The sequence below is a fragment of the Branchiostoma lanceolatum genome, chromosome 3, assembly GCF_035083965.1.
Source record: "Branchiostoma lanceolatum isolate klBraLanc5 chromosome 3, klBraLanc5.hap2, whole genome shotgun sequence".
Taxonomy (NCBI): domain Eukaryota; kingdom Metazoa; phylum Chordata; class Leptocardii; order Amphioxiformes; family Branchiostomatidae; genus Branchiostoma; species Branchiostoma lanceolatum.
Genome location: NC_089724.1, coordinates 18,511,981 through 18,525,470, shown reverse-complemented (window position 1 = coordinate 18,525,470; position 13,490 = coordinate 18,511,981). Strand labels below are relative to the sequence as shown.

The 13,490-nt window shown below is 43.0% G+C and overlaps 1 protein-coding gene across 1 annotated transcript; it reads left to right on the top strand.

The window, feature by feature from the left end:
- The first annotated feature begins 1,361 nt into the window (after nucleotides 1–1,361).
- Nucleotides 1,362–4,478, top strand: LOC136430801 (mammalian ependymin-related protein 1-like). Its single transcript, XM_066421759.1, has 6 exons — nucleotides 1,362–1,564; nucleotides 2,425–2,577; nucleotides 2,768–2,849; nucleotides 3,185–3,352; nucleotides 3,667–3,776; nucleotides 4,022–4,478. Exons 1-6 carry the CDS (start codon nucleotides 1,457–1,459, stop codon nucleotides 4,094–4,096), a joined length of 696 nt encoding a protein of 231 aa, XP_066277856.1. The 5' UTR covers nucleotides 1,362–1,456; the 3' UTR covers nucleotides 4,097–4,478.
- Nucleotides 4,479–13,490: the final 9,012 nt, after the last annotated feature.

The following is a 13,490-nucleotide window of genomic DNA, read 5'->3' as shown; positions in this document are numbered from 1 at the left end:
TTGTCTATGTAGAATCCATTCCGAGCCACCGCAAGGGTTGTTATTGTCACAATTTACAACTGTTTTTAATTCTTTGTAATCATTTTTCTAGGATATTTCATACTTTGGAAATACTGTGAATGTCATTTTAACTTCATAATTATTTGCCCGGTCGTGTAAAAGTTTGGAAATATCAATGATGTGGAATATGATAGTTTCTAGATAATGGTTACAGCATTCCTACCATTTCAATCATTTGTAACATTTTATAAATGGGTGAGTGGGCTGTGATGAAAGCAATTCACGCATCTTTTCAAATTATGCCTGGGCACCATGCATTGATGGCTTGCACAAAGGACCTAACAGTGTCCAGCAGTGACATCTAAGAATACACAGAGGCAGACAATAGGGCTGCATTAGCACCTAATTTTATGGGTGCAATTACCCTAATCCACTATCTAGAAAGCTTTGTCTATACCTGTCCAGGACAGAACATGTAAACAATGTGCAACGAAAGCAGTGGAAAATGAAATACATTTTATATGCGAATGTCCCGAATTTGAAACCGAAAGAAACAGATAATTCACGAAAGTATCCGAAATCTCCAAAAACTTTTCTAAATTAAGAAATACACAGAAACTCATATTCCTTTTAAAATCTTCCAACCCACTCATCATTGAAAGTGTGGGACTTTTTATTTTCCACTGCTTTCAGAGAAGAAATCAAACCACTTAGTACCGTAGATATAGAAACTTACTGTAGAATAGCAATATAGAATGATTTTGTATTCATGTATACCTTTGTTTTACCTTACATTTGTATTTCGACATTGTTGTCAACATGCAATTAGCCTACGGGCATGAATTTGCAATAAACTATATATATTTCTCTATACTAGTATTTCCAAATTTACAAGAATCACATAGATATTTGCAAAGTATTCTAAATAAAGATACTTTTGTGCAGTCTCTTTCAAAACATCTAATTGGATTCCAATAAATTCAAATTTTTATATTAAATCTTTTTGAAAAATTTAGAATCATTGTGACTTAGATAATTTTTTTCAAACTAATTACAAATATCATTTAAAAACCCTTGTGGTGACTTGGAATGGACTCTATCAATAGATCCAAATTCCCTTTCAAAATGCTGTATGGTATGTGGTGCAATATAACATTGGCCGCCAGCCGGAGCTGCTTCATGTCAAGTTTCCCAGACAGTGTGTAAGGTCACCGGAATTCACCTTTCCGTTCGCAAATATCAGGGTCCAATGTCTGCTCGTATGTTAAACCTCAGTGAACCTGTGGGAATCAAGCAGCTGCTACTGACTATCATGTGATGGTAGTGTTATGTCAGGTTACTAATACTAATTCCATAGTCACCTGACCTACTATCACATGATTACACCAAGGCTGTAAACAGCTCGCTTGTCTCACGACGTACCTACTACAAGGGTTTATTACAGAACGATCTATCCATGTACGCCGTAGTGCTAGCCGTGACGGCCGTGGTGGCCTCGGCGCACGTGTCCGCCCAACCACAACCTTGCTGCACCCCCAACCAGTGGGAGGCCACAATGGTGGAGGTATCGAAATTTTCCCGATTTAACTTCTGCTCATTCAAAGGTTATAACATTTATCTTTCGTACCGTTCTCTCTTATCATGCTTGATAATAGGTACCCTTGCACAGACCTTAGTATAAACACATACAGGGCGTTGAACAGGTGGAGAAAAAGTTACAGACCATGCATTGTTATTTTAGAAGAACTGATATTTCTTCCCGTGGGCTAAAATTTGGCTCTGTCTGTGCGTTTTAGAGATAACGCTAGATGGCGTTTTGAAAAAATTGGACGACAATTGGTAGCGCTAGATTATGCACATTTCGGTTAGGACAAACCTATCGTACAATGCTCCTATATGTGATGCAATAGTAACCGGTAATCACTTACAATCTATCGCATCGCATGACGGAGCTATGTGCAATAGTTCTAGTTTTGTCCTGACCATGTGCATAATCTAGCGCTACAAATATCGTTCGATTTATTAAAAACGTCGTTTATCTTAAAGCCAAATGTGTTTACCCGTGGAAAAAGGATCAGCTCCTATTAAGAAAAACAATGCATGGTCGGTAACATTTTCCCCACCTGTTCAATTCAACGCCTTGTGAGCGTATTTTTCCATGCTTGAGTCACCGGACCTCAGCTGTCCTTGCTAGGGCACTGACGGGCAGCACTGAGGTGGCTGTTACAGTACAGGTATTGAAATTATGTCTCTCCCTGAGAGCTACAATGTCTTGTGGCAGAGAGTTCTAAAGCTTTACCCTGGGGATGTATCTTCTAGTTTTCCTGTCAAGTAGAAAATATTTATTCTAAAGCTAAAAAGTAGCAATGTGAGCGAGAGGCTTGGAACTACTCTTGTAGTGTTAATTTCCCGGTGTACACACAGGCCCAGGGCTATGTGCAAAACGTGGAGCCCAAGACCCTCATCGGGACAATTGAGGTGTCGTACGACTTTGACAACAAGAAAATGGCCTTCAACCAGATGCTCAACAACTCCGGAACTCCAGTTCTGGGCAAAGTCATTATCAACTACAAGGAGGTGGGAATTGAAAAAGAAAATTACGTGTAGCTTGCGGCCCGATGAATACTAGTAGTTCTTTTAAGTCGTCAGTCAGGATATTGTACCTCGTGGATTTAAAGTTGGTAGCTGGTTCATGTTCCTAGATATGATGAGTAAGCTGAGTCACAGCAACTTCCGACGAGCTATCTTTTTTGCATGCCTTACTTAGGGGAAAATGTACATCATTTCGGACGGAGTGTGTACTGAACTGGACGCACCAACTGTTGACATGCCACAGCAGTGCATCAAGGGTGGGTGACTCTTCATCGTAACATGGCGTACTGTAATTCCTGTTTCTTTGACTGTAACTTTATGTTCACTGTTTTCTCGGTCACCTCTGCATCGTGAACTTATCATCAACGTGAAAAAACTTGTTGTTACTATTTATGATACCTTCACACATCTATTCAGTAAATCACTTGCCGCTGCCGTGAAGTTAAAGTTCAGTGAAAATGTCTATTTTCCTCACACCGTGAAATTTTGCTACCGTGAAGATAAAGTGAATTTAGTGAATTACAAACGAGGCATTGTAACGTATAACAAGCGCTAGTGGTACTCATGATACTAAATCCCCGTCATTTCCCAGCCGATGCGGTGTTTGAGAGAACCATGCGCCTTGGCGGGACGGACGGCCTGGAAGTCAACTCGTTCGGCCTGTGGAACGTCCAGGGAGTGGCGTACGGGACGGCCCAGATGACGTCATCAGACTGTCTCCCTGTCACAGAGGTCCTCATTGCAGAACAGACAGGACAAGGTGCGTTGTTTTATTCATTTTTATTTGGCTGGTAGCATCAATAGAAGAAATCACGATAGCACTACTCAAGGGTCGTACTAACTACAGTAGTACATTCTACAACATACCAGTAAGACGTGTGTCACGATGTGTGCTCTAGACTTGGTGGCGGTTGTTGTTACTACTGTAAGGAATATCAAACTTTAATATATAGTAGCCTGTGCCTGGCCAATGGTAGCCCTGCCTAACCACGATAAACTGGATGCCAGGATTATAGCCTTGTATACGCTATCATACTTTCATTCTGCTATCCAGTTTGACATCTATTCCTTCAGTACTTGGATCAGTGCAAGCCATCATATTCGACGGGGTGACCACGGGCATCAAGGACCCGAGTGTCTTCGATCCCCCCAGTCCTCCCTGCAACAGCATTCCAGGTGTACAGGTAACTATCATTCAATCTTAGCGTTCATCGTCAAAACCTTTCTAAAAGTTAAAAACGCACAGACTAATGTTTGAAGCTAACGCGTACACATATAACATTACGGTACCAATGGTCAGAATAACATAAATCCAAGACCGTTTCTGATCATGAGGAGGCAGGATCCGGACAAGGTCCGCTATTCTATCTATTTTTATTTACAGAGGTTTTGTGTCTCGGGTTCTAATATTCTTTCCTTGTTGTTTCAGCGGCAGGAACGTCGAAGTGTCGGGACACCATTCTTCCAGAGGACCCTTGGGCGCTTCGGAATCCCTGATTTCTGAACACCGTTCAGAGCGGACAAAATAGATAACATGTTCATGACATCTCTAACCAAAAAGTGGTGATCATTTGATCGGATAAGTTAAACTGCTATGTAGTTATCAACAGCGTTCGTAGACTACTTTTAGAGCGTGGCTGTACGGTTTCTGTGACATTTTCTGTGGCCGCCACGGTTTTTTCATACTTGATTTGTATGTCGAAGAAATCTGATAGCGTTTCCTCGCGAAGTGGGCAAATGATATCCTGAAAAGCCTAGTTTTTTTTTACCCCAACATCAATGATTTGATATGCCACAATGATGGCATTTTATTGATTATGGAAAAATGACGTTCTTCGTGCCAAGAGACTGGACAAGAAGAAAATCATGAAAACTCGTTCATTCCGGACCTTTTTGTTGTGTTTCGAGACTTTCGACCGTTTTCACCGTGTTGTATCATTACCGCCATTAGTATACTAAGAGTAGTACGTACAGAGGGTCCAATAGGCAATCCGTGGATGGGATATTGGACCCTCTAACCCCTATCCGTAGCCGACTACTCAGCATACTATTTGCTGTATTTGGCCAATTTCTGCTACTATTGTATTTTCCCAGCGATCCGCGGAGCCTGGTAGAGGGTAGATTCGTACCAAAGACCAAAACGACAGTGCTACACAGCTTCCCCAACTCAATTCTTACCGGTCCGAGGCATGATTTCAAACGCTCCGAGGCATGATTCCAACCGGTCCGAGGCATTTCCAACCGGTCCGAGATACAATTCCTTACGTGCCGCGGTTGAATTCTAACCGCTCTGCGATACATTTTCTTACGTGCTGCGGTAGAATTCCAACCACCCGCGCCAGTGAGAATTTCCTGCCCTACGCGCTGGCCTGCGTTCCTCGACAGAATTTTCTGCCCTACGCGCTGCCCTGCGTTCCTTCGCGCTACGGCACGGCACAGTCCCCTGTCCCCCACGCTCATACAGTGGACGATCCCAGGTGGGTCAAGGGTCACTCGTGTTGTGAATGTGAACAGCCAGTCAGGTCGTGTTTTTCAGTGCTTCGTTCTGACTATCACCGTCTCTAAAATTACGTGCGTACAAACTAAAAGGAAGCCCTGATTGTCAATATCAACTACAATATCAACTACAATGGACGGACAATTGGCGTTAGATATTTCTTTTTGCCCCTCCCTGTCAGTAGATCGACTGAAAGGACGATATAGTGGGCGTTGACCCCTCTAGAAATCTGCCTGTCGTGGACTGAACATTGCTACCAGCACATACACACACGTTCACCACAAAACAATGTTGTGTAAAATGCACATTAGATATTGGCCATAAAATTCATTGACAGAAACATACGGTCGATAATACAAAAGATATTCTTGTTCAGTCACGGAAATATCCTGTTATAGCCCCAGCCATGAATGAAATCGAATGTTATAGAAATGCTACCTGTTACTAGTAGTCTGTGTTGTCCATGTATGAACTTTCATCAAATAACTCGACCATGCGATATGCTGAAAGGACTAAAAAAAACCGTGGCCAAGTTGAACTTTTGCCACCGTAGGATTGTCCTGCGAGACAAGTCCGTTTATTTCAGGTTAAGAATCTGAAATAACACAGAAACAAAATGCAAGCTATAGTATATTCACCTTGCATATTCACCTTGCATCAGCCGGTAGGTACCCTTGTCGGGTAATGAGGCTGGTAGATTCGATATGTAGATGGCGCAGGGTATAAGCTTCCTTCCTTCCTTCATTCCTTCCTTCCTTCCTTCTTTCCTTCCTTCCTTCCTTCCTTCCTTCCTTCCTTCCTTCCTTCCTTCCTTCCTTCCTTCCTTCCTTCCTTCCTTCCTTCCTTCCTTCCTTCCTTCCTTCCTTCCTTCCTTCCTTCCTTCCTTCCTTCCTTCCTTCTTTCCGTCCTTCCTTCCTTCCTTCCTTCTTTCCGTCCTTCCTTCCTTCCTTCCTTCCTTCCAAACGTCCTTCCTTCATGGCTCATGTGGTTAGTACGAGAAGGTATACTGGTACTGGAATGGGTGGTGCTTCCATTCTTCCTTCAGTCTTCCTTTAAAAGTATTGACTGTACTGCTGCTGACTGTTCTCGCAGAGAGACCATTCCACGTGGGTGTACATCTCGACGGGAAGAAGTTTGTTCTAGGTCCTCTGGCATCTTGAATTTGATACTTGTAAGGATGACCTCTGGTGTTTTTGGCGTAGCTAGGAGTGAACATAGCTCTGTCGCATATGTTGCAATGACTGTCCGTCCTCAAGCTCACCAACCCATGTGCAATTTTGTACATCATAATCATATCTGCTCGTTGTCGTCGGAATAAAAGGGTAGGGAGTTGTAGCGCTTTGAGTCTCTCTGAATACGGGAGGTGTGAGATAGATTCCACTACACGTGTGGCTCTTCTCTGGACTCTTTCTACTAAATCACAATCTCTCTTGGTCTTGGGACTCCAGATCACAGTTGCATACTCTAAATGTCTCACTAGGCTCTTATAGAGTAGCAGGAATGTGTCCATGTCGAGATATTTAAACGTATGTTTTATAACTCCTAGTACCCTGTTTGCCTTTGTTACTTGAGTCTGCATGTGTGTACTGAAGTTCAATTTGTCGTCAATCAATACTCCAAGGTCCTTTTCCTCCCGTGTGCTTTTCAGTATGTGTACTTCTCCTTTCTCGTCAGCTAGATTGTATTTGTGTCCTTGGTTCCCCCTCCCGAGATGCATTACTTTGCATTTGTCTGGGTGGAATTTCATTTGCATCCTGAATGACCACATATGTAAGATGTCCAGGTCAGCTTGTAAGCAAGTCGAATGGTTGTCATTCCCGCACTCACAGTTTGCTGCATAGATTTTTGTATCGTCAGCGAAAAGGGAAACAAAGTTGTGGAGCTCATCTTGAATATCGCTAATGAAGATCGTAAAAAGGAGTGGTCCAAGTACACTTCCTTGCGGAACGCCGCTGGTTACTGGCTTCCAACTTGACGTGTTTCCATTTACTGAGACTCTCTGCCTTCTGCATGTGAGGAAATTCTTTATCCAGTGAAGTAGCGCACCCTTAATGCCTAATGACTCAACTTTCCTTAGCAATCTCGTGTGTGGAACAGTGTCAAAGGCTTTTGCGTAGTCTAGAAAGATGACATCAACTGGTAAACCGTGACTAAGCGCCTCAGTCCAAACATCCAGTGCCTCTAGAAGATTTGTAATAGTTGATTTGCCCTTGGAAAATCCGTGCTGCTGGTCACATGTGTAGTTGTTAGCCCTCATGTGTTCGATGATCCTCTTGGATACGATCTTCTCTAGCATTTTACATGGTACTGATGTTAATGATACCGGGCGATAGTTCGCAGGGTCGGACTTGTCCCCCTTTTTGAATAATGGAGAGATGTTTGCCTCTCTCCATTCTTCTGGTAGAGTAGACTCATCAATGCTGCTTTGGAAGATTTTGGTCAGGGGGTAAACTATCTCATGTGCCAGTTCTTTGAGTATTCTAGGGTGCAAACCATCGTTCCCAGGTGATTTATCAGTTCGCAAACTGTTCAGTTGTTCTAATACTTCTTCTTCCGAGATTGTGATTGTTTCTAGCGCCGGTGTTGTAAGTGGCTTAGGTGCGAATTCAGGAATGCTTTCAAGGTTTTCTCGTGTGAAGGTTTTGAAGTACTGAGCATTCAGAATTTCAGCTTTTTCTTGATCATTACTTGTGTAGGTCCCATGTGTATTTTTCAGGTCGCCAACCTGTGACTTTACTTTCCTGCGGCTGTTGATATAGCTCCAAAAGGCTTTGTTGTTGGTTTTTGCTTCTTTGGCGATTCTTTTTTCAAAGTTCTTCCTTGCACGTCTGGCCTCATGTGTGGCAGTGTTTCGGGCAGATTTGTATGCAGCCCAATCCTGACTGCTTTTAGTGTTCAAATATCTTATCCATGCATGGAATTTCTTTCGTGAGGTGCGGAAGGCTCTCATCGTCATCCATTTAGGTTTGAAATTCCTTTTTGAGTTGTCAATAAGCTTTGATGGGACATTGACTTGTACCGCATGTGTGAGAATAGACTGGAATGTACTGAAAGCTTCCTGTGTTTTCTTATTGCTTAGTGCTTTGTCCCAGTCAATGTTGATCTCTGTCTTCATCTTGTTATAGTCTGCCTTATCATAACTCCAGGATTTTGTTTGACGTTTAGTAGGATACACACAGAAGTTGCATTTAAACGTTAACTTCACGTGGTCGCTTGATCCCAGTGGTTCCTCATAACAGATTCTCTCCACCATGTCTGGTTCTTTTGTGAAAATCAAATCGTCCAGTGTAGGAGTCTGGTTCCCTCTAAATCTTGTGGGTTCCGTAACATATTGATATAGATAATTGTCTCTTATGCATTCAATGAATCGGAATGTGGGATTGTCAGAGTTGTCTGCATGTGTTGTCCTCATGTGGGGTTCAGGGCTCCATAATATACTTGGGTGGTTGAAGTCACCTGTGATGAGTACGTTTGTGCAATTTGTGTTCGACGCCCAGCTGATAAGCTCGTGGAGATCTGTGTCCACAGAGGCAGCTCTTGCCGGAGAACCCGATCTGTATATAACTCCTATGAGAATGTTACTTGAGTTGCTACCATTTATTGTGACCCATGTGCAATCTTGGAATTCGATTGGTGGCTTAACACTCTTTGCGTTGAGTTTGGATTTGACGTATATGCATGTTCCTCTTGTGTTGCAGGCCGTTAAGTTACCCAAGAATAGATCATAGTTGTCCAACTGCAATACTGACACGTCCGGAGTCTCTCCATGTTTGGGCTTGATCTCAGTTAGGCACATAATGTCGTACTGATTATTGACCAAGGTTGCACATAAGTCTTCGTATTTGCTCATGAGGGAATTGTCAGTGTTTGTGTAGAGTACATGTAATTCGTGGAGCTCTTGGTCTTCTATTCTACTTGGACGACCCTTCCTCTTTTGATTGACCACTTTTTGTCCGGTTCGTTTTCTCTTTGGGTCCTTAGTAGTTCTCTCAAGTTTTTTGAGTCTTCTAGCTGCTGTTTGGTTAGGTCTGGTCTAATGTAGATCTGACTGTAGACGGGGTGTGTACTCTCTCTCAAGTCCTTTGCCATGGCCAGCACTTGTTTTTTGTCACCTACGGTGGCCATGGTTACTTTTGTCAGTCTCATGTATTCACTATTGGGTCTCCCCATCCTTTGTGCATTCGTAACTTTCACTTTGAGTCTAAATTCCTCCTGGATAAGCTCGGTAACACTTTCAATGTCCTCTTCCTTTACGTTTGTTTCCGGTAAGTTGTGAATGATAAGGTTCAGCTTTCTAGCTTCTTGGTCTTCCCTTTCGCTCAGTTTTCTGTCAACCTTGTCAGTAACAGATTTTGTAACTGTTTCTGTAGTTTTGTTTACAATTTTCTCTATGAGTTCTTCTTCTGTCAAGTTGCTAGTACTCAATTCTTTCCCCGGTGCTGGTACTGATTCTTCCAAAGTTTTAACTCTAGCCTCTAGCTTTTTGTCATTGTCCTTCAGTTCTTTGATGCCACTCTTCATTTCTTCCCTTGCATTTTTTAGTTCTTTAGTTACTTGTTCTAGCTTCATGCTCACCTTCTGGATCTCGCCCGTAAGTGCCACAACACTGAGGTAAAGTTTCTTTGCTCCCTTCTTGCAGTTTTGACAATACCAATGACAATCGTCTGGTTCTTCCGTTATAACACGGTACAGGCTGTCTGAAATCTTGGCACATTTAGCGTGATACCACAGTACACAAATTTCACATTCAATTGCTTTGTCCGAGTCTTTGACCCTTTTTCCGCATTCTCCACATGTGCATTCCATACTACTTGAATCAATAACATCTTTGTCTGTAGTCTTCGTATTCGTAAGTGAATCTTTCCTTCCGTTATTTGTAGTAGAGGATGTACTCACGTAGGTCCCGCGTTGTCTTGTCTTTCCGTTCTCCGCCATTTTGAAATCCTGTTTTTTTTTTTTTTTTCTTTTTGCAACTTCGGACGATTTACTAACCACTCAACTCCTTCTTGGGTCCTTGTCGGCGTAGATTCTTGAAGAGCTGTCTTTTAAAATAGTTATATAAAAGGAGAGCTAGCTGAGGAAGAGAAGGATGCCCCCGTACCGATCCCGTCAAGTACACCGCCAACTCATATGATATATATACTATAGTCTGTAGTACTGACAGTGTCAGGTTTGAGATCTCTTGAACTTTAATATCATAATTTAAACAGGGCCAAGCCGGTTTTATTGTTGTCACGGTTGTTGCAACAACAGCAAATATGCCTATGACATACGGCGACGAAAGTTTATATTTTCGCAGTTCACATTCGACACGCGTGACCCTTGATCTATCTGGGACCGTCCACTGTATTAGCGTGGGGGACAGGGGACTGTGTCGTGCCGTAGCGCGAAAGGAATTCTGTCGAGGAACGCAGGGCAGCGCGTAGGGCAGGAAATTCTGTCGAGGAACGCAGGGCAGCGCGTAGGGCAGGAAATTCTCACGGGCGCGGAGTGGTTGGAATTCTACCGCAGCACGTAAGGAAATGTATCTCGGACCGGTTGGAAATGCCTCGGACCGGTTGGAATCATCCCTCGGAGCGTTTCGAATCATGCCTCGGACCGGTAAGAATTGAGTTGGGGAAGCTGTGTAGCACTGTCGTTTTGGTCTTTGGTAAGATTCGAACCGGGTCTCCAAGTTACCAACTAATTGGAACCAGGAGGCTCAACTGTGAAGCCCCTATCAATTCAGCTACAGGGACAATCATTGTCCCTGTAGCTGAATTGATAGGGGCTTCACAGTTGAGCCTCCTGGTTCCAATTAGTTGGTAACTTGGAGACCCGGTTCGAATCTACCCTCTACCAGGCTCCGCGGATCGCTGGGAAAATACAATAGTAGCAGAAATTGGCCAAATACAGCAAATAGTATGCTGAGTAGTCGGCTACGGATAGGGGTTAGCAAGTCAAGATCGGATCTTGACTTGTCTATGTCGCTCTTCCTTTCCCGTCAAATCCTGTCACACGCAATGTGAATTACGCAGGAGATAAAGTCGAGAAGTGACCTTGACGGTTGCCTAGCGGGCGACTAATGCACTGCAAATGCCGCTCAAAATATCACCATGTCCGCCATGGTTGTGTGGTCTTGTGTATATCATATGCGCCCACGTATGCATGTTTGTGTGCGAAGACTGCATGGAATGTTGGTAAGTAACGCCATCCGTTTGTCTACATTTATTTTATTTATTTATGAATCTTAAGGGTGGCCCCTTAAGTTACATGCATTTGAATATGTCTTAGATCACCAAGAACCCTTTCAAGTAGTGTTATATAGGACAAGCAATCCCACTCAGCTAACAGAAAATGATACCATGCAAGATGTCTGAAAAGACGAGAAAAAAAAAAACAAGATTCCCTGCAAGTCTTTGGGGGACTCAACCGGGTATCTCACCAGACTGCGACAAACCATTGTGACAACCTTGCAATTTTTTTCGCAAATTTTCCCTTGTGCTCACACTGACGTGCGACGCATGTGCGAATGAAGCCCAGGTTATTGGAAATCGCAGTGTTGTCAATGGAATAAAACACAATGTAAAAGGATTCAATATGCATCAAAAATAGATTTTCAGTGATAAAAGGATGATACTTAGCGCAACATAAGTAACATATCATGAAATGTAGGCATAACTGTTGCAGTAATAACAGATAGACCAAAACGAATGATAAACCGTATTTCATTTTATCATGTGTTTTATGCCATGTTTAATGATACATGTTTATACATTTATTAAAACAAACCTTGAAACTAACATAAATGATACTTAAGGGTTAATGACCCGCCCCGAGGTGTATATGGTGTCATAACGCCTGGTCAGGTGCTATAACCACCGAATAAAACCACCGAGTGAGCGAAGCGAACGAGGTGGTTTTATGAGGTGGTTATAGCACCTGACCAGGCGTTATGACACCATATACACCGAGGAAGAGGCGGGTCATTAACGTTATTATCATATAGCTTATCCAAACTGACGCATATAAGAGTAGGCAATTTCTGTTTGACGCATAGATCCCTTATACTATTAAGAATGCATTTCAGAATCCACATTTGTCCTTTTTTAACAGAAGATGATGAAGAATATGTACAACTGTTGCCTGATTTATCTATTTCAACCACACAGGATAGGAGGGTCGGTTTCAGGTCAGTCAGAAAATGTTATCATTGAAGAATCTCCCTGCAACATGACCTCAGGTAACCTGAATAGAACACAGGTTCTTTGGCCAGCAGGAAATGGAACGCGCAGAACCTTAGATAGAACCTGGTTTCTTTGGCCAACAGCAAATGGAACACGCGGAACATTTTGGGGAATTTTAAATTTGTTTTCCCTTTTTCATGTATTCTAAGGAAATTTTTAGGAATTCTAAGACAATAAAGATTTTTTTAAACAAGGTTAAGAAAAAGATTCATCAAATAGATACCCCCTCTACAAAATGCAACGGTTATAAAGATTTTTTAAACAAGGTTAAGAAAAAGATTCATCAAAAAGATACCCCCTCTACAAAATGGAACGGTTGTGTTCTGACATGACGTCATAAGTGGTATGTTATGGCGTGATAACAGACCACTTATTGTGGGCAATGGAGGCTTCTGATTGGTCGACGCCATCTACCTATGTGATACTACCTTTTAAAAATACATGGCGCCTTTATGGGCCCAATATTGGAGCCTTATTTGTTGATTCTCGGGATTTTTCAGAAAAAAATTGGAGCGACAGGGCGAAATTTTTTTGCAAATAGTCTGGGGTGAAGATATATAGAATACAACACGGGGTATTCCGTATCACCCGAGGTACCAGCCCGACCGCGGGTCGGATCGCCCGACAGCCGTAGGCCGGAGGGCGATCCGACCCGCGGGAGGGCTGGGACCGAGGGTGATGCGGAATACAACGTGTTGTATTTTATTTATGTCATACCTTGGTCATACCCACCCGCGAAAATATACATTTCAATGCGGAATGCGCCAGAAGTTGAGGGAGTTTTGTGTCCTCGAACAAGAAACTGTAGCAATATTGATTCCAATCTCCGAAGTCCGGTATTCGAATTTCCGACGGCCGCACAACCGGCGCGCTCGAAATGCGTTCGAAATATTCTATGGAAGCCTGTGTACTTCCGAACCCTATGTGATCCGGATAGTTATCACACGGTCCGGAACACCCGTATCAGGCCCAGGCATGACATAAAAGGGTTTATGTCATGCCTGGGCCTGATACGGGTGTTCCGGACCGTGTGATAACTATCCGGATCACATAGGGTTCGGGAGTGTTATCACACAGGCTTCCATAGAATATTTCGAATGCATTTCGAGCGCGCCGGTTGCGCCAACGTCGGAAATTCGAATACCGGATTCGGAGGTTAGAATCAATGTTCTTAC